Source organism: Urocampus carinirostris, chromosome 20 (assembly GCF_059441175.1).
Source record: "Urocampus carinirostris isolate Australia breed hairy pipefish chromosome 20, RoL_Ucar_1.0, whole genome shotgun sequence".
Lineage (NCBI taxonomy): Eukaryota > Metazoa > Chordata > Actinopteri > Syngnathiformes > Syngnathidae > Urocampus > Urocampus carinirostris.
This window is the reverse complement of record NC_142368.1, coordinates 1,398,749-1,426,659: the sequence shown is the minus strand read 5'-3', so window position 1 is coordinate 1,426,659 and position 27,911 is coordinate 1,398,749. Positions and strand designations below refer to the sequence as shown.

General features: G+C 45.1%; 1 protein-coding gene across 1 annotated transcript in view; it reads left to right on the top strand.

Moving 5' to 3' along the window:
• Positions 1-27,911, top strand: part of mdn1 (midasin AAA ATPase 1) — a 105,863-nt gene that overhangs the window by 36,689 nt on the left and 41,263 nt on the right. Inside the window, exons 23-52 of the mRNA XM_088324684.1 lie at positions 125-276; positions 397-575; positions 1,215-1,423; positions 1,490-1,636; positions 1,709-1,850; positions 1,917-2,051; positions 2,132-2,270; positions 2,348-2,480; positions 4,744-4,874; positions 6,016-6,154; positions 6,225-6,339; positions 7,404-7,640; positions 7,720-7,917; positions 7,987-8,195; positions 9,222-9,344; positions 9,419-9,616; positions 9,694-9,801; positions 12,028-12,216; positions 12,284-12,373; positions 14,759-15,022; positions 16,036-16,300; positions 17,723-17,882; positions 19,527-19,643; positions 19,708-19,916; positions 19,987-20,135; positions 24,374-24,567; positions 26,005-26,213; positions 26,293-26,406; positions 26,632-26,761; positions 27,745-27,851. Of these exons, the coding sequence (XP_088180810.1) occupies positions 125-276; positions 397-575; positions 1,215-1,423; positions 1,490-1,636; positions 1,709-1,850; positions 1,917-2,051; positions 2,132-2,270; positions 2,348-2,480; positions 4,744-4,874; positions 6,016-6,154; positions 6,225-6,339; positions 7,404-7,640; positions 7,720-7,917; positions 7,987-8,195; positions 9,222-9,344; positions 9,419-9,616; positions 9,694-9,801; positions 12,028-12,216; positions 12,284-12,373; positions 14,759-15,022; positions 16,036-16,300; positions 17,723-17,882; positions 19,527-19,643; positions 19,708-19,916; positions 19,987-20,135; positions 24,374-24,567; positions 26,005-26,213; positions 26,293-26,406; positions 26,632-26,761; positions 27,745-27,851 (4,891 nt within the window). The remainder of the gene's footprint in view (positions 1-124; positions 277-396; positions 576-1,214; positions 1,424-1,489; positions 1,637-1,708; positions 1,851-1,916; positions 2,052-2,131; positions 2,271-2,347; positions 2,481-4,743; positions 4,875-6,015; positions 6,155-6,224; positions 6,340-7,403; positions 7,641-7,719; positions 7,918-7,986; positions 8,196-9,221; positions 9,345-9,418; positions 9,617-9,693; positions 9,802-12,027; positions 12,217-12,283; positions 12,374-14,758; positions 15,023-16,035; positions 16,301-17,722; positions 17,883-19,526; positions 19,644-19,707; positions 19,917-19,986; positions 20,136-24,373; positions 24,568-26,004; positions 26,214-26,292; positions 26,407-26,631; positions 26,762-27,744; positions 27,852-27,911) is intronic.

Here is a 27,911-nt window from a genome sequence, read left to right as displayed (position 1 = left end):
TTCCTGGACCCTGGTCTAATGAGACCCTCTGAGAGCCTGAGCCTCGCCCCCCACCTTTAATACGTACTTTCTTGCAGGTCAGCCCGCGAATACATTTTCTAATGTTGTTCTCTCTCCACCTCAGCCTATTGCAGCGCCTCTAGGCAAAGCCTGCGTATGTGTGGAGGGCTACTGGGTGCCTCAGGGGGACTCTGAACCCATGCCAGACCCTAGCTACATTCTCACCGCCTCCGTCAAACTTAATCTGAGGGACCTCGCTCGGGTGGTGTCTGCAGGGTAGGCCTCGGAATGCTTAACTTCTTCCTGGGGAGAAAAACCTGATGGCCTGTCCATTCAAACAAGCACAAATGACAGACTCCGAGACGGTGAGCTCATTTTCCTGTGTTTTGGTCCCAGTCGGCACCCGGTACTGATCCAGGGAGAAACATCGGTGGGGAAAACCAGTCTGATCCGTTGGTTGGCCGGCGCGAGTGGCAACCGTTGTGTTCGGATCAACAACCATGAGCACACGGACATCCAGGAGTACATCGGGTGCTACTCCTCTGACGAGCACGGAAAACTGGCTTTCAAAGAGGGTGAGTGTTGTTAGGAATTAAGTATTCAAATGTAGCGTTTACCAAATTGTTCGAATGAGTTATCTGACTCCATTCACCAAACACAACCTACATTCACCCTATAATGCGCGCTCGTTTCTTGACGGAAAAGATGAACAAGAGACCAGCATTTCCACACAGGGGCAGATTTAATTTCTTAAATAATGTAACTAAGTGAACTCCATCGAATATGGCCGAATTAGTGTCGCGCGAGTCTCTGTCTAGCCTCCTCTCTCGATCTTCCCGCTTCTCTCCTCGGCCCACGTTTTTCCGCAAGCTGGTGTGCCAGCTCCTCCCGTGGGCGTGCCAGGAAAGCCCCCACGTGGGGTCCACCCCCTGGCCTCAATGTCTGGAAAAACTCAAAACAGCAGAGCGTTTATCAAAACAATACCTGCCGTCCTTCGTCAGAGTCCGGTTATCAAAATTCCCCAGCCAAAACATTCCGCATTTGGAACAGCGTGACCTGAAGCCCACTCAGGGAAAATCCTTATCGCACTCAATAAATGTAACTTGTATTCAATCTTATAAAATCTTTTATAGTCAAATGTATAAAATCCTTCAGTGTGCTCACGTAAAAGATTGACACACTCGAGCCGAACTGAGCTTTTTGGGGGCCTGCAGGCGTTCTGATCGACGCCATGAGGAAAGGTTACTGGATCATCCTGGATGAGTTGAACTTGGCCCCTACCGACGTACTGGAGGCCCTCAACCGGCTGCTGGATGACAACAGGGAGCTGTTGGTGGTGGAGACCCAGGAAGTGGTCAAGGCCCATCCCAGATTTATGCTCTTTGCCACCCAGAACCCGCCCGGCCTCTATGGTGGGAGGAAGGTAAGGCTCGTCCTGCCAAGTTGCCGCATCTCGGCGCATTTGTCCAAATATTAAGCTCGCCTGCAGGTTCTCTCTCGAGCGTTCCGGAACCGCTTCGTGGAACTGCACTTTGACGAGCTGCCCAGCGCCGAGCTGGAGAGCATCCTACAGCAGAGGTGCACCATGCCGCCTTCTTACTGCACCAAACTGGTCCAGGTCATGAACCATCTTCAGGTATGCTCCCTATCACCTAGGCCACTTATGAAAACCTGATAACACGGATTATTGTCCACGCCGCTGGCGCAGTCGATGCGCCGAGGCTCCACAGTCTTTGCAGGCAAGCAGGGCTTCATCACGCTCAGGGATCTCTTCCGCTGGGCCGAGCGCTACCAGCGAGAGGATTCCACGGAAAACTCTCGCGACTGGCTGCAGCACCTGGCCGACGATGGTAAGAAAAATGTGGCCAGGCTGCCTCATTTCTCTGCCTCACGGCTGCTTTTTTTCTGGTGTTCAGGCTACATGTTGCTGGCGGGACGTGTCCGTAAGCCTGAGGAAGAGGCCACCGTCCTTTCCACTTTGGAGAAGATCTTCAAGAGGACCGTTGACCCCAAAAAACTGTTCTCTCAGGAACAGGTCAACAAGCACTTTAGTGAGTCCGCAGTCATTTTGGAAGTATTTTTCCCTCTTAGTGTTTCTCTGTCCTTCACGTCTCCGCACTGTGACCGACAGGTCCCGGTGCAGAAAGCTTGGGCACGGTTGCTGAGAGTTTTGGTCACGTGGTGTGGACGCACAGCATGAGGAGGCTGGCTGTGCTGGTAGGACGAGCCCTGAAGTTTGGCGAATCGGTGCTGCTCGTGGGAGACACTGGGTAAAATTCATCGGTCGGCTTGACCTTCATCTCATTTTTCTTTAATATCGATGTCATGGATGATCACGTCTCCTCAGCTGTGGCAAAACCACCATCTGCCAGATGTATGCGGCGCTGAGTAAGAAGACTCTTTTCGCTGTGAGTTGCCACCTGCACATGGAGACGACGGACTTTGTCGGCGGCCTGCGACCCGTCAGACATTCCCCTCAGGTGCTGACTTTTTAAAGTCTCATCTCATCTCATTAGCTGCACCGCTTCTCCTCAGTAGGGTCGCGGGGGTGCTGGAGCCCATCCCAGCAATCATCGGGCAGTGGGCAGGGGACACCCTGAACTGGTTGCCAGCCAGTCGCAGGGCACACGGGGACAGACAACTCGCTCGCTCATCATTCACATCTAGGGACAATTTGGACCGGCCAATCCACCTGAAATACATGTCTTTGAAATGTGGGAGGAAACCGGAGTGCCCGGAGGAAACCCACGCAAGCCAATTACCATAATTTCAGTTCTATAAGCAGCATGACTAGAATAGAATAGAATATACCTTTATTGTCATCCTCCGGGCACTCCGGTTTCCTCCCACATTCCAAAAACATGCATTTCAGGTGAATTGGCCGGTCTAAATTGTCCCTAGGTGTGAATGAGCGAGTGAGTTGTCTGTCCCCGTGTGCCCTGCGATTGGCTGGCAACCAGTTCAGGGTGTCCCCTGCCCACTGCCTGGAGATGGCTGGAATGGGCTCCAGCCCCCCGCGACCCTAATGAGGATAAGCGGTACGGCTAATGAGATGAGATGAGAAAATGGATTGAACATATTGTAACAACGAAATTGGATGTGGCACTCCAGTTTCACATTTAACAGTGAGTATAAAACAAACAAAGAAGATAAAGGAACAAAGACGATAAGGTTATTATTTACACAATATGAAGGAACAAAGAAGATAAAGGCAAGGCAAGTTTATTTGTATAGCACAATTCGAAGTGCTTTAGAGAAATGGCAAAGAGACAGGTTAAAAACACACAATTACAGTTAAAACATAGAAGAAAAGACATTGAAAATTTAAAATGTGGGTTTTGAAATGCATTAAAACCACAGATAAAACATAATAAAATCAATGAATTAAAATAAAGTAAAAGTGAAGAATCTAGATAGAACCCTTTCAGTTAAGCCGCACTCAAGATAAAAACATTTTGCACTTGCACATACCGCATCGGACTATAAGCCGCACAATCCCACATATATTTACAAAGAAAGAACGTGCACAACAAAAGAGTTTTCAAAGTTTTAACAACAAACACACATGGTGTCATGTCACAGAGACACAAAAACACAATTAAGAAATACAGCAGTAACACGGTACTAACAGGGTTGGTACTAACTTCTTCTTTGTTGGTTATCCTCAAATTTGGCAATCATTCCCTTCTTTGTCTCAATCGTTGTCACTGTTTTCCACTTCCCCTTATCACTCATTTCCTGGGATTCACTTTTCTCAGGATTTAAGTTTTTTCTGCTTACTCTGAAGTTTTGTCTTGCAGTGCCGTTTTACATTAAATTCTTTAATGACAGCCACAAAATCTCCACAAATAAGACACACGGGTTTACCGGCAATGTCAGTTAACATCGTTTTCTCGGCCATTGTGGTTTTTAGTATCCGAGTATAATTTGAAAGTTATCAGGGTTTTATAGGCCCGGGCCATTATAGTAGATGGATATAAAAGAATTTCGCGGGCCGGATATGATTGTACGCCGGGCCGGATGTGGCCCGCAAGCCGTGAGTTTGACACCTGTGTTATCTGCACACTCGTGTGTCTTGTCGGTCGATATGAGAAAATACATATATATATATATATATATATATATATATATATATAGAGACCAGAGCCACGTCCCCCTAGTGGGAGGTGGCTAGAGTCTTTTCTGACTCTTTCTGGGAAATCGATAGAGAGGAGGGGATTCCCAGCCCCCTCGCCCAACCCAACTTGCTGTGTTGGGAGTCATTTGGTGAGCAAACCCCCCAATTCCACCCTTAATGCCGAGCGCCAAGCAGGAAGGCCATGTTGTAAGTCTGAGGTATGACTCGGCCGAGGCTTGAACCAGCGACCTCCCGGTCTCAGGGCGGGTGCCCTACTCCAAGGCCACCGAGCTGAGAGAATTAAATGTCAAAATTTAAAAAGGGAAAATCATGACAAAAACTACACTTTCACCTGAAATGAAAATCCCGAAAGACGGTTAGTAGCAATGTGAATCTTAAGTGATGACGTAAAAAAAAGAAGGAAAAGTCTCAAAGGGCTGCACAGGTTATTGCACAGACTATTATTTCAGACTATTATTACATCATCCCCTGATCTGGAACCAACATGAGGGCAAGGAAAAACTCAAAAACCTCAACATGAGGAAAATGAAGAAACCTTGAGAAGGGACCGCACATGTGGTAATATGGAAAAGAGGTGAGCGAATGTCTTTTGTACCTATGGGCAGGTGGCTGGCGATGAACGCAGACTGTTTGAGTGGCACGACGGGCCTTTGGTCCTGGCCATGAAAAAAGATGGCGTCTTCCTCATGGACGAGATCTCTTTGACGGACGACTCCGTTCTCGAGCGGCTTAACAGGTACCTTGCGTTGGCCATTTAAGCTAACTCCAACAGTGTTCATTTGAGCTGTGAAAAGTGATGGGTCCCGGGGACTGGCATGCTCAAAAATGTATGGGTCCCGACAGAGATCTATGGCTCCCCAAAGTTTTGTGTTATCGAGGTTGACATTGTCAACCGGCGACAAATATATCATATAAATCTTTATATTCATTCAGTTTTAATCATCACAGTTTATTGGTAATACAAATCAGTTATCACTTCAAGATTTTTCAGTTCACAACAATATTGGACATTATACCAAATATATCTGCTGAAATAATTATATTAATCTATATTTTCATTCAGTTTTAATCATCACAGTTGATTGGTAATACAACGCAGTTATCACTTCAGATTTTTTAGTTCACAATATTGTACATTATATAAAATAGTGTTGCTGAAATAATAGTCTGTATATTCATGCAGTTTTAATCATCAGGTAATTGGTAATACAAAGAAGTTATCGCTTCGGATTTTACAGTTCATATATTCTTCGTGGTTTGCTGTCCCGTCACAGTTGTAATGCCTTCTCAAGGTCCAATCCATTATCATCCTCCTCATAGCGTCACCAGGAATATAATTGAGTCCATTTTGCCAGAAAAGTCCTTTTCTTGCTAGGAGTATTCTTTTGTTTATTTTCTTTCGTCGAATCGTTCGCTTCAACACACGTGTTTTCCTTGCCGCCGCAATCTTCCAACGAATTTCTCCGCCGTTTTTTTCGTGCCGGAATTATTGACGTTGTTATCACTTTCTGAATTATGTTTCGACTTATTACTGAGACTGGAGAAATGACCAATTTTGTCTTGATTTTCACCTTAAATCGACGACAACCACCACAACAATGACGTCATCTCAAAGCAACGAGATCTCGTTGGCCGAGTGCGGTAAATCTTTGTAATCGGTTAATAATGACAATTTTGTGTCAAAGTTGCGTCCAGGGGACGCATCTTGATTTGAGACTATGCGTCCCCAGCAAAAATCATGCATCGAGGACGCAGGGACGCGGGCAAACCAGAACACTGCTCCAATATAGAAAAAAAACAACACTATTTTTCAAGGCCACTGCAATTCTGGTCTTACCACGTATTGAGAAAATGATTGGTTTTCCTCTCGCGCTCAGCGTACTGGAGACGGACAAGACCCTCGTCCTTGCCGAGAAGGGCAGCGGAGACGACAGCGATGTCGAGCTGATCCGAGCGGGCCAAGGTTTCCGTTTGGTGGCCACCATGAACCCTGGGGGGGACTTCGGCAAGAAGGAGGCAAGCACTCATGGCGGCACTCTTTACGGATCAGTTGCGGACATCAATTTGACTCTGTATCCTTGTGCAGCTTTCTCCTGCCCTCAGAAACCGCTTCACAGAGATCTGGTGTCCCCAAAGCAACGAGCGCTGTGACCTCCGTCAGATCATACGACACAATATTCGTCCTGAGTTGGCGCTGGACAGTAAGACCGCTTGCAAACAGTTACAACCAGTGACGTGCAGTTCGTGTTTCGTTGGGCACAGGCAGATTTACAATTAAAGAGTCCTACAACTTATTCATCGTTTAATTTGCAGAGCAAATATATAGACTGCAGCAAAGGGAAAAAACATTGTCTTTATAAACTAAGTCTCTGCGCTGCATCAAAAGATGAGTAATCCACCATGATGAAAAGTCTATGCAACGCGAAGAAATTTGACTTAAATGTCAGGTTGAACCCAACACTTTTAACAAAAACCTGCATACAAAAGACAGAGAATTGTGTATGGTTTTACTTCCAAGGGAAATGAACGGAAAACTTCTTTTACAATCCTCCAACTCACTCCAAAACAGTCTTCCCTCTGCTTGCCTTTTATCTAGAAAAGGAACGCCCTATTTACAATGTCGTTTCAAATGCTAAACGGAAGGGGTGCGTTTGAAGGTTAAATGTTCCAGTTGAAACCAGTATTTAAACAACAACTTGTTATTTGAAATGTGACTGATTAACTCTCTTCACGCTATCTTCAAGAAAGAACCTTGGCCTGCGGTCAAATCTGTAACAGTGCAGTGGAAAACCTTTGCTGTGAAAATCATCCTATTTTGTCAGGACAATATTTCAAGCAAACATATAACACACATAGATTATAGTAAAGTTGAATAACCTATGTACATTATTCCATCACTTGCTGTTCATTTTCTAATATTACCAATATCTCTCTTGTCTTGTCTCCTCGATGTCACTTAAACACTCTGCCTTGAGGCAAGATAAGTGCGTGCCTCACTCTTTGCAGATGATCAGCCCAGTGATGCATTGCATTCTCCTTGTTTTTCCATAAAATTCACAATATCCTGTGAAAAGTCATCCATTTTGGGAAAAAAATCCAAAAATTGTAAAGTTAGTCAAGAAAATGCAAACATTGAATACATATCATCATTTAATATATTTAAAATGTTATATTTTCATGATGACCGGTGAGACACATCCTCACCTGCCTCCCCCGACTGCATAACACCGCTTCGCTGCATAATTTTAAATGTGTGGTCACGCAGGCGGAGCCATTGCTGACGTGATCCTGGATTTCACCGAGTGGTTGACCCGACAGGATTTCGGCCGCCATTGTCTCATAAGCGTCCGTGATGTCCTCTCCTGGGTGAAATATCTCAACACTGTGTGCGAAGAAGGCCATTGCCGGGACCAGGGCCAAGCCAAGTGGGATCTCAAGCAGAATGCCGTCCAATCGCTTCTCCACGCCGCCTGTCTGGTTTATATTGACGGGATCGGCTCAGGTGAGTCGATTGTCGGGTCGGACTCGTTCTGCAAGGAAGAACAAAATCGTGGAAGCTAAAGTCCTGTTTGAATGCTCAGGAACGAGTGTTTCTAGTGGAAGCGTTGCTATAGCAGCACGCCGCCAGTGCTTGGTCTTCTTGCAAGAACGCCTTGCGCAGATGACGGGAGTGGACCATAAGATGCTCAACTCCCCGGCCATATACGACAACAACCTTCTCCGAGAACCTCGGTGGGGCCCGGACTTCTTTGGAATTCCTCCCTTCTTCATTCCTTTAGGTAGCGTCCACCCACATTGAGAATCCACACCATCAGTCGCTATCAGCTTTCTGTGCCCACCTGCTTCAGGTCCAGCCGCCGAGGACATCGATCTGCAGGACTACAGCGTGGCGGCCGGCACCACGGCCATGAACATCTGCCGCCTCCTGCGGGCGCTGAAATTGCAGAGGCCTGTTCTGCTGGAGGGGTCCCCCGGCGTGGGCAAGACCAGCCTGGTGTCGGCCCTGGCCCGAGCTTCGGGGAACCGTCTCATCAGGATCAACCTGTCGGAGCAAACGGTAAGGTGGCACTTGCGGCCGTGGAATTGCCCTGGCAGATCTTGACCAATGTTCCCTGTAATTTTGCACGGGTCTGAGCGCTCACACAAAGTCTGTGATCAACGCTTGAAAGAACAGTGAGCAACAGCAATCCCAAGTGTGGCAACTAAATCATTAGCAAACATGTCCAGAACTTGACATCAAGTTTCCGGCAATGCAAAATTATTTTTCTCTTATGAATGAATTGACTCATGTACGATTGCCTACAAACGTCATTTGTTTTTACAATTTTCTCACAAGATTTCCATTTCTTTTATTCCTGGTATCTTTTGTCGCATAATACTAACATTTTGGGGGGCTTATTGAGTCAGTTGCACGATACAGAACTGTATTTAATTACATTTTTAGTGGAAGTACAATGTTGGCAACAAGATTAACTTGGTATAATTGGAAATTATTTGAATGCAACACAAACTTTTTCTTCTTTTCCTCAATTTTTTTTCTATTTTTTTTTTTAATTCCTTTAAAAAATTCTCATTGTGTTTATTTTTTCCTAGCTGTTACTTTTTTCTTGCTTTTTTTGTTCTCTATTAATTTTTTTCCCTTCATTTGCTTCTTTCTCTTCTTCTAGCTTTTTTCTGAATTTTTCCTGCTCTTCTTGAAGTCTGTTTGTGCACAATTTTACATCATATTTGGTCGCGTAGGGATGAAAGAAGCAAAAACAACCCGAAAGAGCCGGTTCTTTTTAGCGAGCCGAGCCGAAGAAGCCGGTTCTCGAAAAACTCTACTGACTTGACTCAACTTCGTTGTACTTCGACCTTGACTTCAAAATACCGCATTTAGAACACAGCGTCAGGGGAACCCGTGTATTTTGACCTTCATGCGCTGTAACTTTGACTTAATTGGCTTCTTAGTTAGCAATTTCGAGCCCTGGTTTTTGTGAGCTGGCTAGATTTTCTCTTGCGCGGAAAAGCTCTGGGGTAGTGCGCAATTGCGCACACGCGCAGCTCAGAGGGAACATTGATCTTGACGCGTTTTCTCTGGCAGGACGTTACCGATTTGTTCGGGACGGACTTGCCCGTGGAGGGGGGAAAGGGCGGAGAGTTCGCTTGGCGTGACGGACCGCTTCTGGCCGCCCTGAAGGCGGGCCATTGGGTTCTTCTGGATGAGGTACGCATATTCCTTCACGCGCTGGTCGCGATTGTGCGGAAGGCGTCAAAATTTAACGCTCTCGCCTGTCACAGTTGAATCTAGCGTCGCAGTCGGTGCTGGAAGGACTGAACGCCTGCTTTGACCACCGGGCCGAAGTCTTCGTGCCGGAACTGGGAATGAGCTTCAGCGTACAGCAGGATAAGACCAAAATCTTTGGCTGCCAGAACCCCTACACACAAGGTGGGGGGCGAAAGGGCCTCCCCAAATCCTTCCTGAACCGATTCACACAGGTAACGACGAGCTTTAAATTCCACGTCCTTCTTTGTGCTTTAGTGCTTTTTTTTTTAGGTCTGATCTATCTTTGCAGGTTTTTGTGGACCATCTCACGAGTAAAGACATGGAGTTCATTGCAAGTTCCCTTTTTCCAGCCATCGATAAAGACATCCTTTCTAGAATGGTGGAATTCAGCGACCGGGTCAGTTTTTATCACCTCTTGCAAGTACATTTTGCTTTCAGCTCGGTTAATATTCTGTTTGAAAAATAAGTTATAACCTTCTCATGACTGTCCTTATATCTTTACCCTAGAGTGCAATGACCAATAATGTTGCATGACAATGTTTCCCAATGTTGATATTAATGAGGATAATAGAATAGAATATACCTTTATTGTCATTGTTACAACATGGGATATATTGTTACAACATGGGATATATTGTGACAACGAAATTGGACGTGGCACTCCAGTTCCACATTTTACAGTGAGGATAAGGAAAACAAAGAGATAATACAACAAAGAAGATGTTTGTACTGTCCTTGTTGTATAGGCTTTGTTTTCCTCCGGAGGGGGGGGGGGGTGCATGAGGGGGTGAGGGACAGACAGAGATGGCCGAATCCAACGAGATGTTTGATTTTACTGTACACACGGTCCAGTGTTTTTTTCCCTAATTGCTCAGTCCACGTATTGAATGAATTTGGGAAGTACAGTCCTTAAGCATGTCCGATTAAAGTCGCCGGCGACGATAAAAGCTCCGTCGGGGTGTGCAAGCTGCTGTTTATTGATAGCAGCGGGCAGGAGATTTAGCGTTATGCTAACGTTAGCATCCGGTGGAACGTAAACGGCAAGCACAATGACCACAGTTAGCTCTCTCGGTAGATACAAGGGTCTACACGACACTGCTAGGAACTCTATATCGAGTGAGCAGTGTGTGTCAATGATAAAGACGATTCATTTCAATTAAAACAAACATGTCAAGTCATGTTTATTTGTTTGGCCCTTAATCACAAAGAGTCTCAAAGGCTTGCACAGATCAAAGACTATTTCAAACTATTATTACAGACTATTATGAGACCATCCCCTGATCTAAAACCAACATGAGGGCAAATAATACACATATTATCAACATATATATAATATAGGTTATTCATATGCTATAGAGTAGAAGTGTGTTTTAAGCGTAGATTTAAACATTTCCACTGAGGTTGCAGATCAGATCTCAGGGGGAAGAGCATTCCACAGGACTGGGGCCTGGATTGAGAACGCTCTCAAACCCGCGGATTTTTTCTTGGGATAACAAGTAGACCGGCGTTTTCAGAGCGAAGGCTCCGGACTGGAACATAGGGGGAAATGAAATCTGAAAGATAAGAGAGGGAGCAAGTCCATGCATGATTTTGTTTACTACCAACAGAACCTTGAAATCACATCTTAAGCTGACAGGGAGCCAATGCAGGTTAGCTAAAATCAGGGTCATGTGATCAAACTTTCTTGTCTTAGTTAAAAGCCTGGCTGCAGCATTTTGTACTACCTGAAGGCTCACGATTTTGGACTTTGGGAGACCGGAGAGTAGTGCATTACAGTCATCGAGACGGGATGAATGATAATCCCCGCATCCGACGGAGACAGCATAGGACGAATTTTAGCAATGTTGCGAAGATGTCAGAAAGATGTCATCCCGCGTTTGTTTCGCCCTTCCTTCTTAATTCGCCTGTGCAAAACATATCAGAATAAGTGTCTAAAATAAATAGATTACAAAAATATACAGTTGCAAATACATATTATACATGGGTTACACATATTTTCAAAGAAAGACGGTACACCGAGAGAGTTTTCAAAGCTTTAATAATAATAATATAACTTTCATCACAAACGGTGCCTGTGACAGGGCAGTTAATGGTAGCAACACGCTCGCAACACAGTAAAAAAACATACCGTACTTGTAAAAATCACGGTAAACCGTCCTTATCTTCCCCCTTAGAACTGAAGCCATCAAAGTCGTCTTCCTCAGTGTCATATAGACCTCGTCCCACGCTCCCTTATTCCAAAACACGCTCGCAACACAGTAAACGGGTCTGGTAAAAAAAACATACCATACTTGTAAACCGTCCGGACTGCTCGATGGCTTTTATCTTGAAAGCTTCGTCATGTGCCTTTCTTTTTGCATTTTGCATGATGAGGGTATGTTTACTCTCATTTGATTTATGCACAAGCCAAGAAGTTGCAGTCTTCCTCGCCGCATATATTCCACCGGTCTAAATTTTACCTTTTGTACTCGAGCGCCGCTGGCGGCCGTTAGAAACTGAATAAGCCGCAGGGTTAAAAGTTTGAGAAAAAAGTAGCGGCCTATAGTCCGGGATTTACGGTAGTACCCAGTGAAAGTCTTGATATATGTGCACGGGATCGTCTGATGGCCATTTTTATTTTTAGCTTTACCAGGAAGTCAGCGTGGAGCGACGCTGGGGTCAGAGAGGGAGTCCGTGGGAGTTCAACCTCCGTGACGTCTTCCGTTGGTGTCAGCTAATGCAGGCCGACCAGTCGCCGGGAAGCTTCCACCCCGGCCGACACGCGGCCCTCGTTTACGCTGATAAGATGCGGACTGAGGCGGACAAGGAACAGGTAGACTCTTGATTATTGTCGGTGGGGTGGAACTCCTTCTGCAACTCTTCTCCCTCTCCGTGTGCAGGTGCTGTCTGTTTTCAGGAAAGTCTTCGGGGAGGACTACAAAGCTTACACGGGATCCAGTCAATTTCACATCAGCCCGCTCAGCGTGCAGGTAGAGCCCGACGTCAACATGGCGATCAATATTTTGCAGGGGGGCACCTTTTTAGAATAGAATATACCATTAATGTCATTGTTACAATATGGGATATATTGTGACAACGAAGCTGGAAGTGGCACTCCAGATACACATTTTACAGTGAGGATAAGGAAAACAAAGAGATAAAGGAACAAAGAAGATTTTTGTACTGTGCTTGTTGCATAGGCTTTGTTTTCCTCCGGAGGGGGGTGTATGAGGAGGTGAGGGACAGACAGAGATGGCCGGATCCAACGAGATGTTTGATCTTACTGATAGAATAGAATTGAATTTACTATTATTGTCATTAGATAGATAGATAGATACTTTATTCATCCCCTTTGGGAAATTCACATTTCCAGCAGCATCCCTTCGCTGAGAACAATACAATAATAAAACAAAAAGAATACAATATACAAATACCCAGTGTGACGTGCAAATGCCCACTGTAGCGTGTTATATAGAATAACTAAATAGTGCTACACAGAATACATATTGCAATAAGATTCGGTAATATGCAATGTAGGTGGTGTGGTTTACTGTGGGCTTTTACTCTGCCGGGTAGAGTTAAAGAGCCTCATGGCATGAGGAAGAAAAGATCTCTTCAGTCTGTCCGTAGTACAAGACAGTGACAGCAGTCTGTCGCTGAAACTGCTCTTCTGTCTGGAGATGATGCTGTGTAGTGGATGCGATGGATTGTCCATGATTGTAGTTATGAAAGGAGTCGAAGGGAAAATATGAGGGATAAAAGAACACTGAAAAACAAAAGAAGAACTGGAGCCCCTGAAGCCGCTGCACTCGCGCGTACTGCCATCTTGGAAACTTATAGAGAAGAAAAGTGTGGAGCCAGACAATTCAGTAAAAAAAAAATCAAAACCATACATTGTTTTGAATAATAGACGAAAATGCATGAACTATCATACAAGTGTTAATTTTTATAAAAATTCTTGGGCCGAAATAGGTGTATTTGTTTTACGTAGCTTCACCTACTTTTCTACAAAAACGAGCCGCTTCAGCGGAACTGTTGTTGTCCTTTAAGCTAAAACCAGGAAAATAAATTACCAGTACATTTTATTTACGTACCTGTAAAAGTCTTTCCCCCTTTCCATGGTTGAGCAGGTGTCATTGCATCCCCACCAAATTGCGTCGTCTTTTACTTTGAAAAACGAATATTATTGCGTAAGACAAGACTCATATACAAGCGGTATCATATTAGCGGAAAACTAATCCATACCTATTAGCTTCCATGTTTGTCTGCCATTGTATTGTGACGCTGTGCTTATTTAGCTTTGGATTTCGTTCACGCTAGACCACAGGCGGCCCGCGGGCCAGATCAGGCCCACCAATGGTTTAAATCCGCCCCTCAAGACTAGAGTGAGAGAAGCGCAGGAGGAAAATGAGCTGTAGTTTGAAATATTTCCACAGGATGTCACCAAAGCCAGTTAACACTTGCAAAACAATTGTGGTCGTAATTCTCCATATCTCTCTGACTCCCTTTCTTTTTATTTATTTCTCCCTCTTTTTCTCCTGTTCACTCTTTCTCTTTCTTTTCCTCTTTTCTCTATTTCTCCCTCCCTCTAATTCTTTCTTTACACTTTAATTCTCTTTTTTTCTATTTTTCTCTTTCTTTCTCACCCTCTTTCTTTCCCTTTTTTGACCTCTCTCTCTCTCTCTCTCTCACCTCACTTTGTCTCTTTCTCCTGCTGATTATTTTTCTTTCTGTCGTTTCACTTCTCTTATTCTTTTTATCTTTCTCTTTTTTCACTTTCTTTTTCTCTATATTCATTTCATATCTCTATTCTGCTCTCTTTTTCTCTCACTGTTACTTTGTCTCCCTTGTTCTCACTATCTGTTTATTGCTCTCTTTCCCTCCCTCTCTCTCTCTCTGTCTTTTTCTCCCTCTCTTTTTCTCTTAAACTTAATAGTCCGGCCCCCTTTGAGTTTTTTTTTATAGCATATCTGGCCCCCAGCTAAAACGAGTTTGCACCGCTGCGCTAGACTACAGTGCCATCAAGCGGTCAAATATTACACAATGTACCTTTAAGGAAAGATAATAAGCAAATGCAATTTGGTCAGTTACGACGACAACAGCCAATGAAAACAAAAAAAGGCACATCTGTGTTGCAATCTGGCACTATTCTCCACATTATAGTTGCCCTGGCGCTGTCTTTCAGTCATATTAAATTTTATGTGACGCAGCCTTTATTCACATTTTTTGGGGGTGCAGTGTTAATTATGTGCTCGCCTTTGTTATCAGCCATCTTGAATGGTTACATGATGGGAAAAACACGTTCTTTAACCTGTTGCCTCTAGATGTGTGCCTGGGCTTTAGCGAGCGGACATTAAGAGCCATCTTCCTTTCAGGTGGGATTCTCAGTAGTGCAACGGAGCGGCAGTCCCTCGGGGGTCCGGGCCCCCCGACTGTCGATCACGCACAGAGCCTTGCACCCGTTGGAGTCGCTTCTAAAATGCGTGGAGATGAAGTGGATGGCGGTACTGGTGGGCCCCGCAGGTTGCGGCAAGAGCAGCCTGGTCAGATTGGCCGCTTTCTTGACCGGCAAGCGTCTGCGGGTGCTGCCCATCAACAGCGCCACAGACACCACCGAGCTGCTGGGCGGATTTGAACAGGTAACCGCCGGCCGCCTTTGCGTCGAGCAGTGTTCATTTGACCTGTGAAAAGTGATGGGTCCCGGGGACTCGCATGCTCAAAAATGTATGGCTCCCCAAAATTTAGTCTTATCCAGGTTGAAATTGTAAATTCACGACAAATATATAATATGAATCTATATATTCATTCCCTTTTAATCATCACAGTTTATTGGTAATACAAATCAGTTATCACTTCAAGATTTTTCAGTTCACAACAATATTGTACATTGTACAAAATAATATTGCTGAAATATTAGTCTATATATTCATACAGTTTTAATCATCGCAGTTAATTGGTAGTACAAAGCAGTTATCACTTCAGATTTTTCAGTTCATATATTCTTCGTGGTTTGCTGTCCCGTCACAGTTGTCATGCCTTCTCAAGGTCCAATCCATTATCATCCTCCTCATAGCGTCACCAGGAATAAAATTTAGTCCATTTTGGCAGAAAAGTCCTTTTCTTGCTAGGAGTATTCTTTTGTTTATGATCTTTCATCGAATCGTTCGCTTCAACACACGTGTTTTCCTAGCCTCCGCGATCTTCCGAAGAATTTCTCTGCCGTTTTTCTGTGCCGGAATTATTGCCGTTGTTGTCACTTTCGGCGTTATGTTTCCACTTATTACTGACACTGAAGAAATGACTGATTTTGTGTTGATTTGCACCTTAAATTGACGGCAACCACCACAACAATCACGTCATCTCGAAGCAACGAGATCTCGTTTGCCGAGATCGGCGTGCGGACGAAAACTCGAACCGCGAGACCAAAACAACAATGGCGAATCTGCCTGACGAAAAGTTTGGAGGGCGGTAAATCTTAGTTAAAAAATAGTAATCGGGTAATAATGACAATTTTGTGTCAAAAAAGTTGCGTCCCGGGGTCACACGTTGACTTGAGACGAGCAAAAATCATTCGTCTAGAATGCAGGGACGCCGGCAAACCGGAACACTGGTGGAGACACCACTTACAATGAGCCTGGCTTTTCTTTGCCAGGTGGACCTGACGCGTCCGTGGCGTCGCCTCTTAGAAGGCGTGCGCTCGGCCGCGGCCTCGGTGGCCAGGCGCGGCCTGACGTCTCCGGACGCCGGCCTGGAGGACGCCCGCTTGCTGCTGCAGACGTGGGGTCGGTTCTGCCGCTGGCTCGGGGAACGCCAATCGCAAAACTCTGCCCCCTTTGTGGACACGGATGCCGTTGACAAACTGGAAGGCGTGGTGGTCCTTTTGCAAAAACTGGACACCAGGCTCAAAGTCTTCACGGGTGAGTGGGGAGGAATTGATGCATGGCCACAAACTTTTATCGCACAGGATTCGGGAACCTGTATGGCTCTTTCTATGAGTACACGTGGCTCAGAGACAAATTTGATTGCATGCAAATTTTCTCCATCTCGTTCAAAACTGGAGCCAATAATCCTGTTCAGATACACGCAAAGCCAAACCAAAACTGAATCACAATGGAGTACTTGGCAGAATATATAGGGCACGTTTTTCACTACAATTAACAGTCAAGGTCATCTCATCTCATCAGCTGTACCGCTTGTCCTAATTAGGGTCGCGGGGAGGCTGGAGCCCATACCAGCCATCTCCGGGCAGTGGGCAGGGGACACCCTGAACTGGTTGCCAGCCAATCGCAGGGCACACGGGGACAGACAACTCACTCGCGCAGTCACGCCTAGGGACAATTTGGACCGGCCAATTCACCTGAAATGCATGTTTTTGGAATGTGGGAGGAAACCGGAGTGCCCGGAGGAAACTCACGCAAGCAGGGGGAGAACATACAAACTCCGCACAGGAAGTCCGGTAGCTGGATTTGAACCAGGCAGGAGGATCCCACGACCTCAGAACTGTGCCGCACACGCGCTAACCACTGCGCCGCCGTGCTACCTTAACAGTCAAGGTATCACACCCAAAAAAAAAAAAAAAAAGAAAAACCCGTTTTGGCTCTACAATTCTAAAGAATCCTTTATATAAAAGCTCACTATACAATCTGTGTTGAGTGTTTAGATACCTTATGATGAAATCCACAAAACAAACTGTAAATACGCCAAAACACCGGAAGATAACTTAGTTATTTGATTGGGTGAGTGGGAGGGATGGGTGGAGCCATGCAAAAACGCCCTACTCCGTCTGCGCCAAAGGTAAGCACATCAGGTTCCCTGTTGGCAGAATGTTGTGACCTTTTTACAAAATAACTGCTCGCATCTGGTTTTGAAACCAATATGTATGAAAAAAAAGGGTCAAAATGATTTGAACCGATCTTGAGTCATTGCAAGAAAGAGACAAGTTTAAAGTGGTATGTTTGTTGATTTTGGGACACGGGCTCTGGCATGATTATCTTTTCAGAATTTGTATCAAATCATCAAAAATAAATGTGCTGAAGACTAAGCTTTTGTCTGGGGCGCGGATTTAGCAATTGAGTCAATTTGTCTCGTAATAAATAGTGTGGCTCTTTCCCAAAATAAAATTAATATATTTTGCTTTGAGTCAAAAAGGTTCCCGACCCCTGAGCTAGCAGGTCCTATTAGCTGATCTGGCCGGTGGTTACCGGCCATTGACAACTATACTGTATATGTCATACGGACGAACTTGGCTGGCTGCGAACGGGTCGACTGTGGCCACAGGAAAAAAATTACAAAGCCGTTATAAAATTACTGTCGTCTTTTCTCTTGCACTTACCCTTCAGATGTGTCTAAGCTGCACATGGACCTGATTTTACTGAAGGAGCGCTTGCGGCAGCCGGAAAGCGCCAGCACCAGTGGAGGATTCGAGTGGTTAGATGGGATGCTCATACAAGCCCTGCAGGCTGGGGACTGGCTGCTCATGGACAATGCCAATTTCTGCAGGTAACAAATACAGTAGAAAGTGTGGCCTATATAATACAGTGGAACCTCGCTAGTTCGCGGTTCCACTTTTGCGGGTTCAGAGCTTCGCGGGTCTAAAAAAATATACCTTACCTTCTCAATAAAAGCATTTATTGACTTGATGCCATTGAGCGCGAGCTTATGTCAACTGAGGACACGGTGTGGACACTCTTATTGTGAAGGGGAGGGGGAGGTTCTGACATGATGCTTAGTCATGGTGAGTTACCGCTTCACTCAGCCCCCGTCCTTCAACTCCTCCCACCTCGCCCCCTTCTTATGTGGCGCTGTTTATCATGGAGGAACTCGGCAACGCGACCTAAGTGTTATATTCTCTTCTTTCACATTTCTTCTCAAGTTTGACTTTATTATACCAAAAGCGAGCGGTTGTTTGTACTACCTAAACACTGCTAATTGTGTGTGGTTTCGTGTATTTGTTGTAAAAGCCGTTCGATGCCGCTAGCTAAAGTATGTTGTTATTGTCAGAAGGTAGCTCTTTCACTTTCATTCAAATGAACACGGACCATTTTTTTAACTGTTGTTTCCCAAAACGCTTCACAATCACTCATCAATTATCACATTTTCACTGTTTTTATTTTCAATTTGTAACCGGTAGTGTTAACAAGCGAAATAAACTGCGATGGCTGCATGTGGTTGAGAGCGGTTAATACAATTATACTGAATGGTTCGTAGTGGTTTCGCCGCAGTCCTATTCCGTGTAAGCTGATTATGTAAGACATGGCTTCACTTGTGGGTCATGTTTTGGTACATTCTGTTCCAGTGTGAAGAGTTCTGGATGAGTCACCCAATAACTCCTTGCCATCATGCCAGCGATCACTTCGGTTTAATGGCGGGGGGGTATACTGTATATCTGTATAGGTTTTTTAAAGCATTTTTGAAGGGGCGCCGCTACTTCGCGGATTTTCAGTTTTCGCAGGTGGTCTCGGTCCCCATTAACCGCCATAACCGAGGGATTACTGTATGCTTTACTTAAAGAAGGAAAACTCCACAAATGGGAATAACGGCGTGATGAAGGGGCCTATCGTGGAGGAAGAACCGGAGCTAGCTAAGTCTTTGGTACCATCCGCAATCATGGTAAATGCGAACTCACTACCAAATGAGATCAAAGAATGCTGGTGGAAAACATCGAAGCGCACAGGGAGCGCAGGTGCTGTGTTTTGCGGAAACGTGGCTCACGTTTAGCACCCCGGACGCTAACGTGTAGCCACCCGGAGCTACCCGGCTTCAGCGCCGCTATACAGAGACACGAAAGCCTACGGGAATCGGAGAGGAGGCGGACTCGCTAACACGAGGTGGTGTATCCCTGGATTTTCACAAAGAAAAGATTTCCATCTGCCGCAGGGATGTCGAACTTTTGGACTAGCGTGACGTCATCCGCTCCGCTACAAGCACCCCTAGGACATCATGTTCATCTGTTAATAAACAACGGGGTAGACTGCTGGAAGTGTGAATTTCCCTACGGGGATGAATAAAATATCTATCTATCTATCTATCTATCTAACCAAATGCTTCAATAGTAGAGAATTGTAGGACCTTCGTAAACTCATTATTAAAGTTGGGTAAAAAAACGAAAGGGTTTGCTGAGCAAGCTTTGTTTGATGTGCTCAGCGCTTCAGTATTGGATCGCCTGAACGCCCTTCTGGAACCGGGCGGGTGCCTTACAGTTAACGAACGCGGGGTGATCGACGGCAAGACCCCCAGTGTGACGCCGCACCCTGACTTCAGGTAAGGGGCTGCCCTCCGTCACGCCGTTGTTTAGTCGAATGATACTTAAGATGTCCTGGTGCAGGTTGTTTCTTACCATGGACCCGGCGCACGGCGAGCTTTCCCGGGCCATGAGGAACCGAGGACTCGAAATCTACATCCCTGGGGAGAACGATGCCGTCTCCTGGGACTCGCTGGACTTGAAAACTTTACTCCAAAGCGCTGGGGCAATCGGAGACGGTATGTGCGACTTGCTGATCGGCATCCACCAGAGCGTCAAAGCCGCCATTTGGGGTAAGCAACAGTAAACAACACGCGGTCGTCTTTATTGAAACCGGAGTAGAACTTCACTTTCTCACTGCAGATTCTCCCGCCTCCTCGGTTGCCTCGCTGCTCCACGTGGCCGGCCTCCTCCGCTGTCAGCTTCAGAGAGGAGCTGATCTGGCTGCCGCCATGCTGCACGCCTGCTGCGAGGTCTACGTCCTTATGCAGCGGAGCACTGCTAGTCAAAAGGTAGGATGCGCAAACAACTCTGACAGTTACCGTATTTTCCGCACAAAAAACGTATAAATATTATAAATAAAGCCTTTATTTTTTTCAAAAGCTGACCATGCGCCTTATAATACAGTGCGCCTTATATATGGATCAATATTAAGTCGCAAAGTCTCGCAACTAAGGCAAGCAGCCGCCGACTCGATTTTTCCTCATAGGTGGTCCGCAGTGTATGCTGGGATACCAATGCCGGCGTTTCATTTCCTAGCCAGTGTGTCAATCATCATTTGAATCGATCATTATTGGCTAAAGTTATTCGCAGGTAAAGGGGGCGGATCCTTTTTATCATTTACAGGCTCGCATAGGCTAAAGGGGCGAAACAAAGCCTGCAATTGGCTGAAAAAGATGAATGTGAATCACACGTTGGGTTGCACCACGGCATAGAGAAAACATTTTTTTACTATTCTGTATTTGTAAATATTTTACTCTCCTGGATTTACTCACAGTTGTAAGAAGACCATGGTTACGTATCATTATTGAACGTGAAGGCTGCAAGAGAACTTAGGTGAACTATGCGGCTTTATATCTTCCCGGTATCTTGTTTTAGAACGATCTCGATGTTTCTGTGATGAGTCTATTTTTAAATTAAACCCAATTCCAAGTGTTTATTGTCATATGCACAGTAAAGTTGCGAGCGAAAAAGAAAATAGAAACTAAGGACTGGTTGACATTTCTTGAATCCCAAGACTTTAACCTTCCGAATGATGGAACGATGCATTTGAGTGACATCGTACAGACACTGTTTCCGTATATGTCTGAGACACGTATTTGCTTCTTTGCAAGCTTTGGGAATGTTAAGGGGGTAAGAAGTTGGACTGAACTGTCTGACTGTTTTGTCCACGTTCCCATTGTAGCGCCTTATAATCCGGTGCGCCTTATGTATGGAAAGTATGGGACCAAAAACTATTTTTGGGGGGTGCGCCCTATAACCTGGTGCGCCTTATAGTGCAGAAATTACGGTAAGTAGAACCATAATCGGGGCACTAGAACGAGCTCAGCTTTTATGTGGCCCACGAAGCAGACTAATAAGTGAACATTCAGAATCCTGCGAGACTCCAATGCCACTGTTAAGTTTACAGTTAACCGCCTGAGTGGTCCGGGGGACCACTGAAGACAACTCTGGACAGCTCTCTCCATTGCTGACGGTTCCAGGCCTGAGTTTGGGTTGTAGTCCATTTCTCTTGATGTTGTGGGCCCAGTTCTTTTTCTGTATTCCCCCTCATTTTGTATCCTAGGACTGTGCCCTGGCGAATTATCTTAACCAGTCCTGATGATCTTTTGATGTAACCATATAGTTTAGACGACACTCAAGATAAGTAGAGAAGACTTCCATGGATTTTGAACTTGTAAGGAAAACGGGGGTGAGGCCAAACCCCAGATAAGAAATTCCAACCTGTTCTCAAAGCCCTCCCCTGAGCCTCCTTATCAAATCTCCGAGGTTAATAAAAGCAGATTTCCCCTAAAGGGTGTGGCAATCAGGGTTGGGTAGGGTTACTTGAACTGGATGACTTTCAATGACTTTTGGATGACTCCAATACCAAATCTGCTAATAAAAGACAAAAGAAACTAAATAGGAATAAAATGATGACTCACAACACGCGGTAAGCTTTCTCTCCTGGCTTTGATCTCCGGCAAAACGAACATCAAATGCGACAGAAACAAAATGGAAATAAATCCAAACAGCTTGCCGACATAATTTTTGCCGTTCCACCTATTCCGTTACTCCCTAAGCCTGCACAAACTTGAGTCATTTTATTCCTATTTAGTTTCTTTTGTCTTTTGTTAGCATATTTGCTATTGGAGTCATCCAAAAGTCATTGAAAGTAATCAAGTTAAAGTAACCCTACCCAACCCTGGTGGCAATCAAAAAAGCTGTAACATGATTGGCCGATGGTGACAATGTTGTAAACCAGTGGTCGGGAACCTTTTTGACTGAGAGAGCCATAAAAGAACAATTTTTGGAAATTTGTTTCAGTGAGAGCCATATAATATATTTTAAGACTGAATTTTATCTCATCTCATCTCATCAGCCATACCGCTTATCCTCATTAGGGTCGCGGGGGAGGCTGGAGCCCATTCCAGCCATCTCCGGGCAGTGGGCAGGGGACACCCTGAACTGAATGTCGAAATGTGGAAAAATACGTAAGGGGGGGTAGTTTGTCAAAAATGTTGAAAAAAAACGTAGTTGGTTAGTATGTCGAAAATGTGGAAAAATACGTAAGGGGGGGTAGTTTGTCAAAAATGTTGAAAAAAACGTAGTTGGTTAGTATGTCAAAAATGTGGAAAAAAAACGTAAGGGGGGGTAGTTTGTCAAAAATGTTGAAAAAAACGTAGTTGGTTAGTATGTCAAAAATGTGGAAAAATACGTAAGGGGGGTAGTGTGTCGAAAATGTTGACCACCATTGTTCACCATTAATGCGACTTCTGGTGCTGCATGGATTTGCTGATGGTTTTGTAGTTTGGTTGGGACATCGTGAGTTGAAGCTTCATGCAGGCATTGAGGCATTCATCCGTTCACCATGATGGTCGGTTGGACTTGATGTATTTGAGGTGTGAAAATGACTGCTCACATGAATACGTCGATCCAAACATTGTCAATACACCGATACTCACACGCCTCAGTGTGTGGTATGTGACCGGTAGCGCGTTCCAAGTTTTGAGGACCGACTCGTCTTCGGGTTGAAATTTGTTCATTTCTGTCCACATGTGCTTGCTCGCCAACTCCGCTTTCTGTCGTGCAATTCTTTCCAACTCTTCATTCGGTGATTTGAACTTGTTCATCCACATCTTCAACGCAAAGGCAGCATGGCGTGTGTCCAAGTGCCTCTTTACATTCAACCGTTTCATCGATACAATTTTGTCATTGCAAATCGAGTGCTGGTGGAAAACACAGAAGCGCACAGGGAGCGCAGTTGCTACCCGGAGCAATCCGGCTTCAGCGCCGCTATACAGAGACACGAAAGCCGGGGGGAATCGGAGAGGAGGCGGACTTGCTAACACGAGGTGGTGTATCCCTGGATTTTCCCATCTGCTGCAGGGATGTCAAACTTTTGGACTAGCGTGACGTCATCCACTCCAGTACAAGCACCTCTAGGGCATCATGTTCATCTGTTAATAAACAACGGGGTAGACTGCTGGAAGTGTGAATTTCCCTACGGGGATGAATAAAGTATCTATCTATCTATCTATAAGGCATACCACTCCACAAAGGCAAATTCTTCGGTCCGTTCGTCCTGAAATGTACAATATGCATCATCTTTTTTTTGTTTCGCCATCTTCTCTGTCTAAGGGTTAGCTTTGAGCTAACGACCAACAGCCAAGTGCCAAGGGACGCAAAAGGGGGCGTGTACCTGTGCCCCCAGCAACAGCCCAGTATTGGCCAACGTAGGGTATTATCATCCAATTAAAATAATAGACCATCGCTCATGCATCCGGAACTCTGCACAAGACACGAGCAATAGAAAATCGACGGATGGATTTAAACAAAAGATCTTTTTTTTTTTTAAACCCCAGCCTCAGATTTGCGAGCCATATATTATCATCAAAAGAAGGGCAGCACGGCGGCGCAGTGGTTAGCGCATGTGCGGCACAGTTCATCTCTTGGGAACCTCCTGCGTGGGTTCAAATCCAGCTCCAGAATTTCTGTGCGGAGTTTGTATGTTCTCCCCGTGCTTGTGTGGGTTTCCTCCGGGCACTCCGGTTTCCTCCCACATTCCAAAAACATGCATTTCAGGTAAATTGGCCGGTCCAAATTGTCCCTAGGTGTGACTGAGCGAGTGAGTTGTCTGTCCCCGTGTGCCCTGCGATTGGCTGGCAACCAGTTCGGGGTGTCTCCTGCCCACTGCCCGATGATTGCTGGGATGGGCTCCAGCACCCCCGCGACCCTAATTAGGACAAGCGGTACAGCTGATGAGATGAGATGACCTTGACTGTTAATTGTAGTGAAAAACGTGCCCTATATAAGCGGTGAAGCTAATGAGATGAGTTGAGATATCATCAAAAGAACCACATCTGGCTCGCGGGCCATAGGTTCCCGACCCCTGTTGTAAACAGTGCATAATGGTCAAAACGATGAGGTATTGAAGTCAAAAATAACGAACTCGCATCCCATGTGATCTCCTTTGCAGGTGTCCGGTATTAAAAATATATTTATCAGTTTGTCTTCGCCGTGGTAGCTGACTGTTTTTTTTTTTCGGCAGCTCGCCCGGCAAGCGATTGAGCAGCAGTTGGCCATTTTGACGAGCGGCGAGTGGGACCAAAGTTTGCTCTGCGCTGGTGTTTGGCCCGACGCCGCACCTTCAGTGCTATTCTCCGCCGAAGACTCCTGTTTGGCAACAGTCCTCCGAGATGGACAACTGCTGTCTTTTCTCCTCAACAGTGTCCAGGCTCGACGGTAAGTAAGGCGCACTTGTATTTTTTGTTGTGGCGCCAGGCAATGTTCCCTGTCATTTTCCTTACGGGTCAGAGCGTTCACCAAAGTGGGTGAGCAACGCTTGAAACAACAGTGAGCAACGGCAATCCCAAGTGTGGCAACTAAGTCATTAGCAAACATGTCCAAAACTTGACATCACCTTACATTTTGCTGAGTTTTCAGCAATGCAAAAATAAATTCACTTTTGAATGAATTGACTCATGTAGGATTGCAAAGGTCATTTGTTTTTACAATTCTTTCACAAGATTTCCATTTCTTTTATTCCTGGTATCTTTTGTCGCATAATGCTAACATTTTGAGGGGCTTATTGAGTCAGTTGCATGATACACAACTGTATTTACTTACAAGATTTACTTGATATCATTGGAAATTATTTGAATGCAACAGAAAACTTTATCCTCTTTTTCCCTGTTTTTTTCTCCTTTTTTAAAAAAAATCCTTTTTAAAAAAAATCTAATTGTGTTTATTTTTTCCCACTTGTTACTTTTTTCTTGCTTTTTTGTTCTCTTTTTTCCCTTTATTTGCTTATTTCTTTTCTTCTGGCTTTTTTTCTGAATTTTTTTTTTCTCTTTTTTGTTTCATTTTTTTCTCAGCTTTTCACTACTTTCATTTTTTTGTTCTATTTCCCCCCTCTTCCTTTAAGTCATTTTGTGCACAATTTTACATAAAATTTGGTCGTGTAGGGATGAAAGAAGCACAAACAACCCGAAGAGCCGTTTGGGACCTGAAAGAGCCGGTTCTTTTTAGTAAGCCGAGCCGAAGAAGACGGTTCTGGAAAAACTCTACTGACTTTACTCAACTTCGTTCTACTTCGACATTGACTTCAAAATACCGCATTTAGAAGACAGCGTCAGGGGAACCCGTGTATTTTCATCTTCATGCACTGTAACTTTGACTTAATTCGCTTCTTAGATAGCAATTTGGAGCCCTGATTTCTGTGAGCTTGGCTAAATTTTCTTGTGCGCAGAGAAGCTTTTGGGTAGTGCGCAATTGCGCACACACGCAGCTTAGAGGGAACATTGGTGCCAGGTCTGTAAAGTCCTGGGCTGCCATCACCAAACATTTTAGGTTGATGAGGTTGAAAAAGGCACCAGTGTCGTTTATTGATTAAACTGGGGCGGCATTAGCTCAGGAGGTAGAGCAATCGTTTAAGGATTAAGGGATCCCAGTTCGAATCCCGGCTTGTCCGTGTTACATGTCGAAGTGTCCTTGGGTAAGACACTGAACCCCTAATACCCCCAATAAGCAGGTTAGCGTCTTACATGGCTGCACGGCCGCTATTGGGAAATGTGAAGCACACTGTAAAGCGTTTTGGGAAGTCATTGACTTGAAAAGCACTATATAAATGCAGATCATTTCATTTCATTTCATAAACCTCAAGTTGTCTTCTCCTTTTAGGACTCGCCCACTCTGCTTGACAGATCTGCGGAGGGTGCTAGAGGGCAGCAACGTCTTTGAGGGAGGGCAAGGAGATGCGGTGCCAGGAGACAAGCTGGACTTGATCCAAGCATCCGTGCGACTGGTCACCGAGCGCGCTTCTCATGGGGATTGGCTCACGCGTGTTCGTTGGTTGGCGCATCTCAGGAAGAGTAACGCCGGTGCCCCAGGTGGGTTCAGGGCAGTTTAGCCACTCCTAGTTTTGCGGTAAATTCTTGATGACGAGCTAACCATTGTCCGTTATTGCAGACGCTGCTTTGCTTGCATTGGAAGCGGGCACACGAGCTCTGAAAGCTGCTTTCGCTTGTCAATTGTCTGTGCGAGGAAGATCTCTCGCCGAGCTGCTTCTAACACAATGCAAAGGTGAGCATTACCTCAGTTGTTGACATTGTTTGTGGGTTTTTCCATCCTTCCACCGCCTGATCTGGAAGAATGGTGAACCTATGGGACCACTGAGCTGGTCATGGTCACAATCAGTTGTGTTTGAGGATGCAATTACATCCCAAACTGGTTCAAGAGAAGTCCGATTCGAAAAGCTATCCGACTGCAAAATGTATACCAACTCTACCTGTGCTGTTGTACCCCCAGATGAGCACAGAATTCTGTTGGACATGCGCTGGAACAAGCAGTACTTGGACATTTTGGCCAACAAGTGCAATTTGGAGGATGGCAAAAGATATCCAGACTTTATGGAGAAGCTAAATGAAGTCGCCAATAGGTGCGTATTTTTCTGTCTTACATCATCGTACATACCGTAAATTCCGGACTATAGAGCGCACCCGATTATATGCCGCACCCACCACATTTTAAGAGGAAAACCGATTTTGTACATACACAAGCCGCACCTGTATACAAGCCGCATGCGCCCACATTTAAACATGTAACACAAACACAAAATTAACCCAAACCCGACTTCAAGTCCCGCGATTGAAACTAAATGCCTTTCATTAAAGTACACAGTCCAAAAATCACAGCCGGCAAAATGAACGGAAAATGATACCGGTACTTAAGGTTTGATGCAGACCTGCAGAGTCCGGGTCCCGTTGAAAGTAATCTAAGGAAAAAAATGTATATTCCCAAAGGTAAGAGTGGGAAAAATATATCAGATGAACACATTTACTCACGCAACTTCTTTTTTCTTTAACCAACTTTTTACCCCCTCTTCTTTCCTTGTCTGTCCCTCACCTTTAGCGGTCCCCACTTAAACTCAGCACCCCGCGTTAGTTCCGCCCCTCATTTTTCGTTCGCCTGTGCAAAACATGTCAGAATAAGTGTCTAAAATAAATACCAATAAATACATCACAAAAATATACAGTTGCAAATACAAATTATACATGGGTTACACATATTTACGGTACACCGAGAGAGTTTTCAAAGCTTTAATAATAATGATATAGCTTTGACAGGGCAGTTAATGCTAGCAATACTCGAGCGCCGCTAGCGGCCGTTAGAAAAATGACATAAATTGGCCGCATCACTGAATAAGCCGCAGAGTTGAAAGTTAGGGAAAAAAGTAGTGGCTTATAGTCCGGAATTTACAGTAATTGCTCTCTTCCCAACAGTCTCGTACCGCTCCTCTATTTTTGCAAATGCAGACATGACTTATTTTTATAAATAGACATACACATGTGTAGGTGAGATCAATTTTAACCTCTGCTTTTCTGGATTCCCTATCGGGTGCATTTCAATGATCCCAAACAGGCTCATCTTGCTGATGGACCGAGAAGCCAGGACTGCCGTCTGCGCCCATGATGCCAAGCATACGGCCCGTAACAGCGTGTTGGGAATATCCACAGCTTACTCTAAAGGTCTGCACCCCAATGACCTATTCTGGACCCCCATTTATTCTGATATTGTGAAAAAGTTCT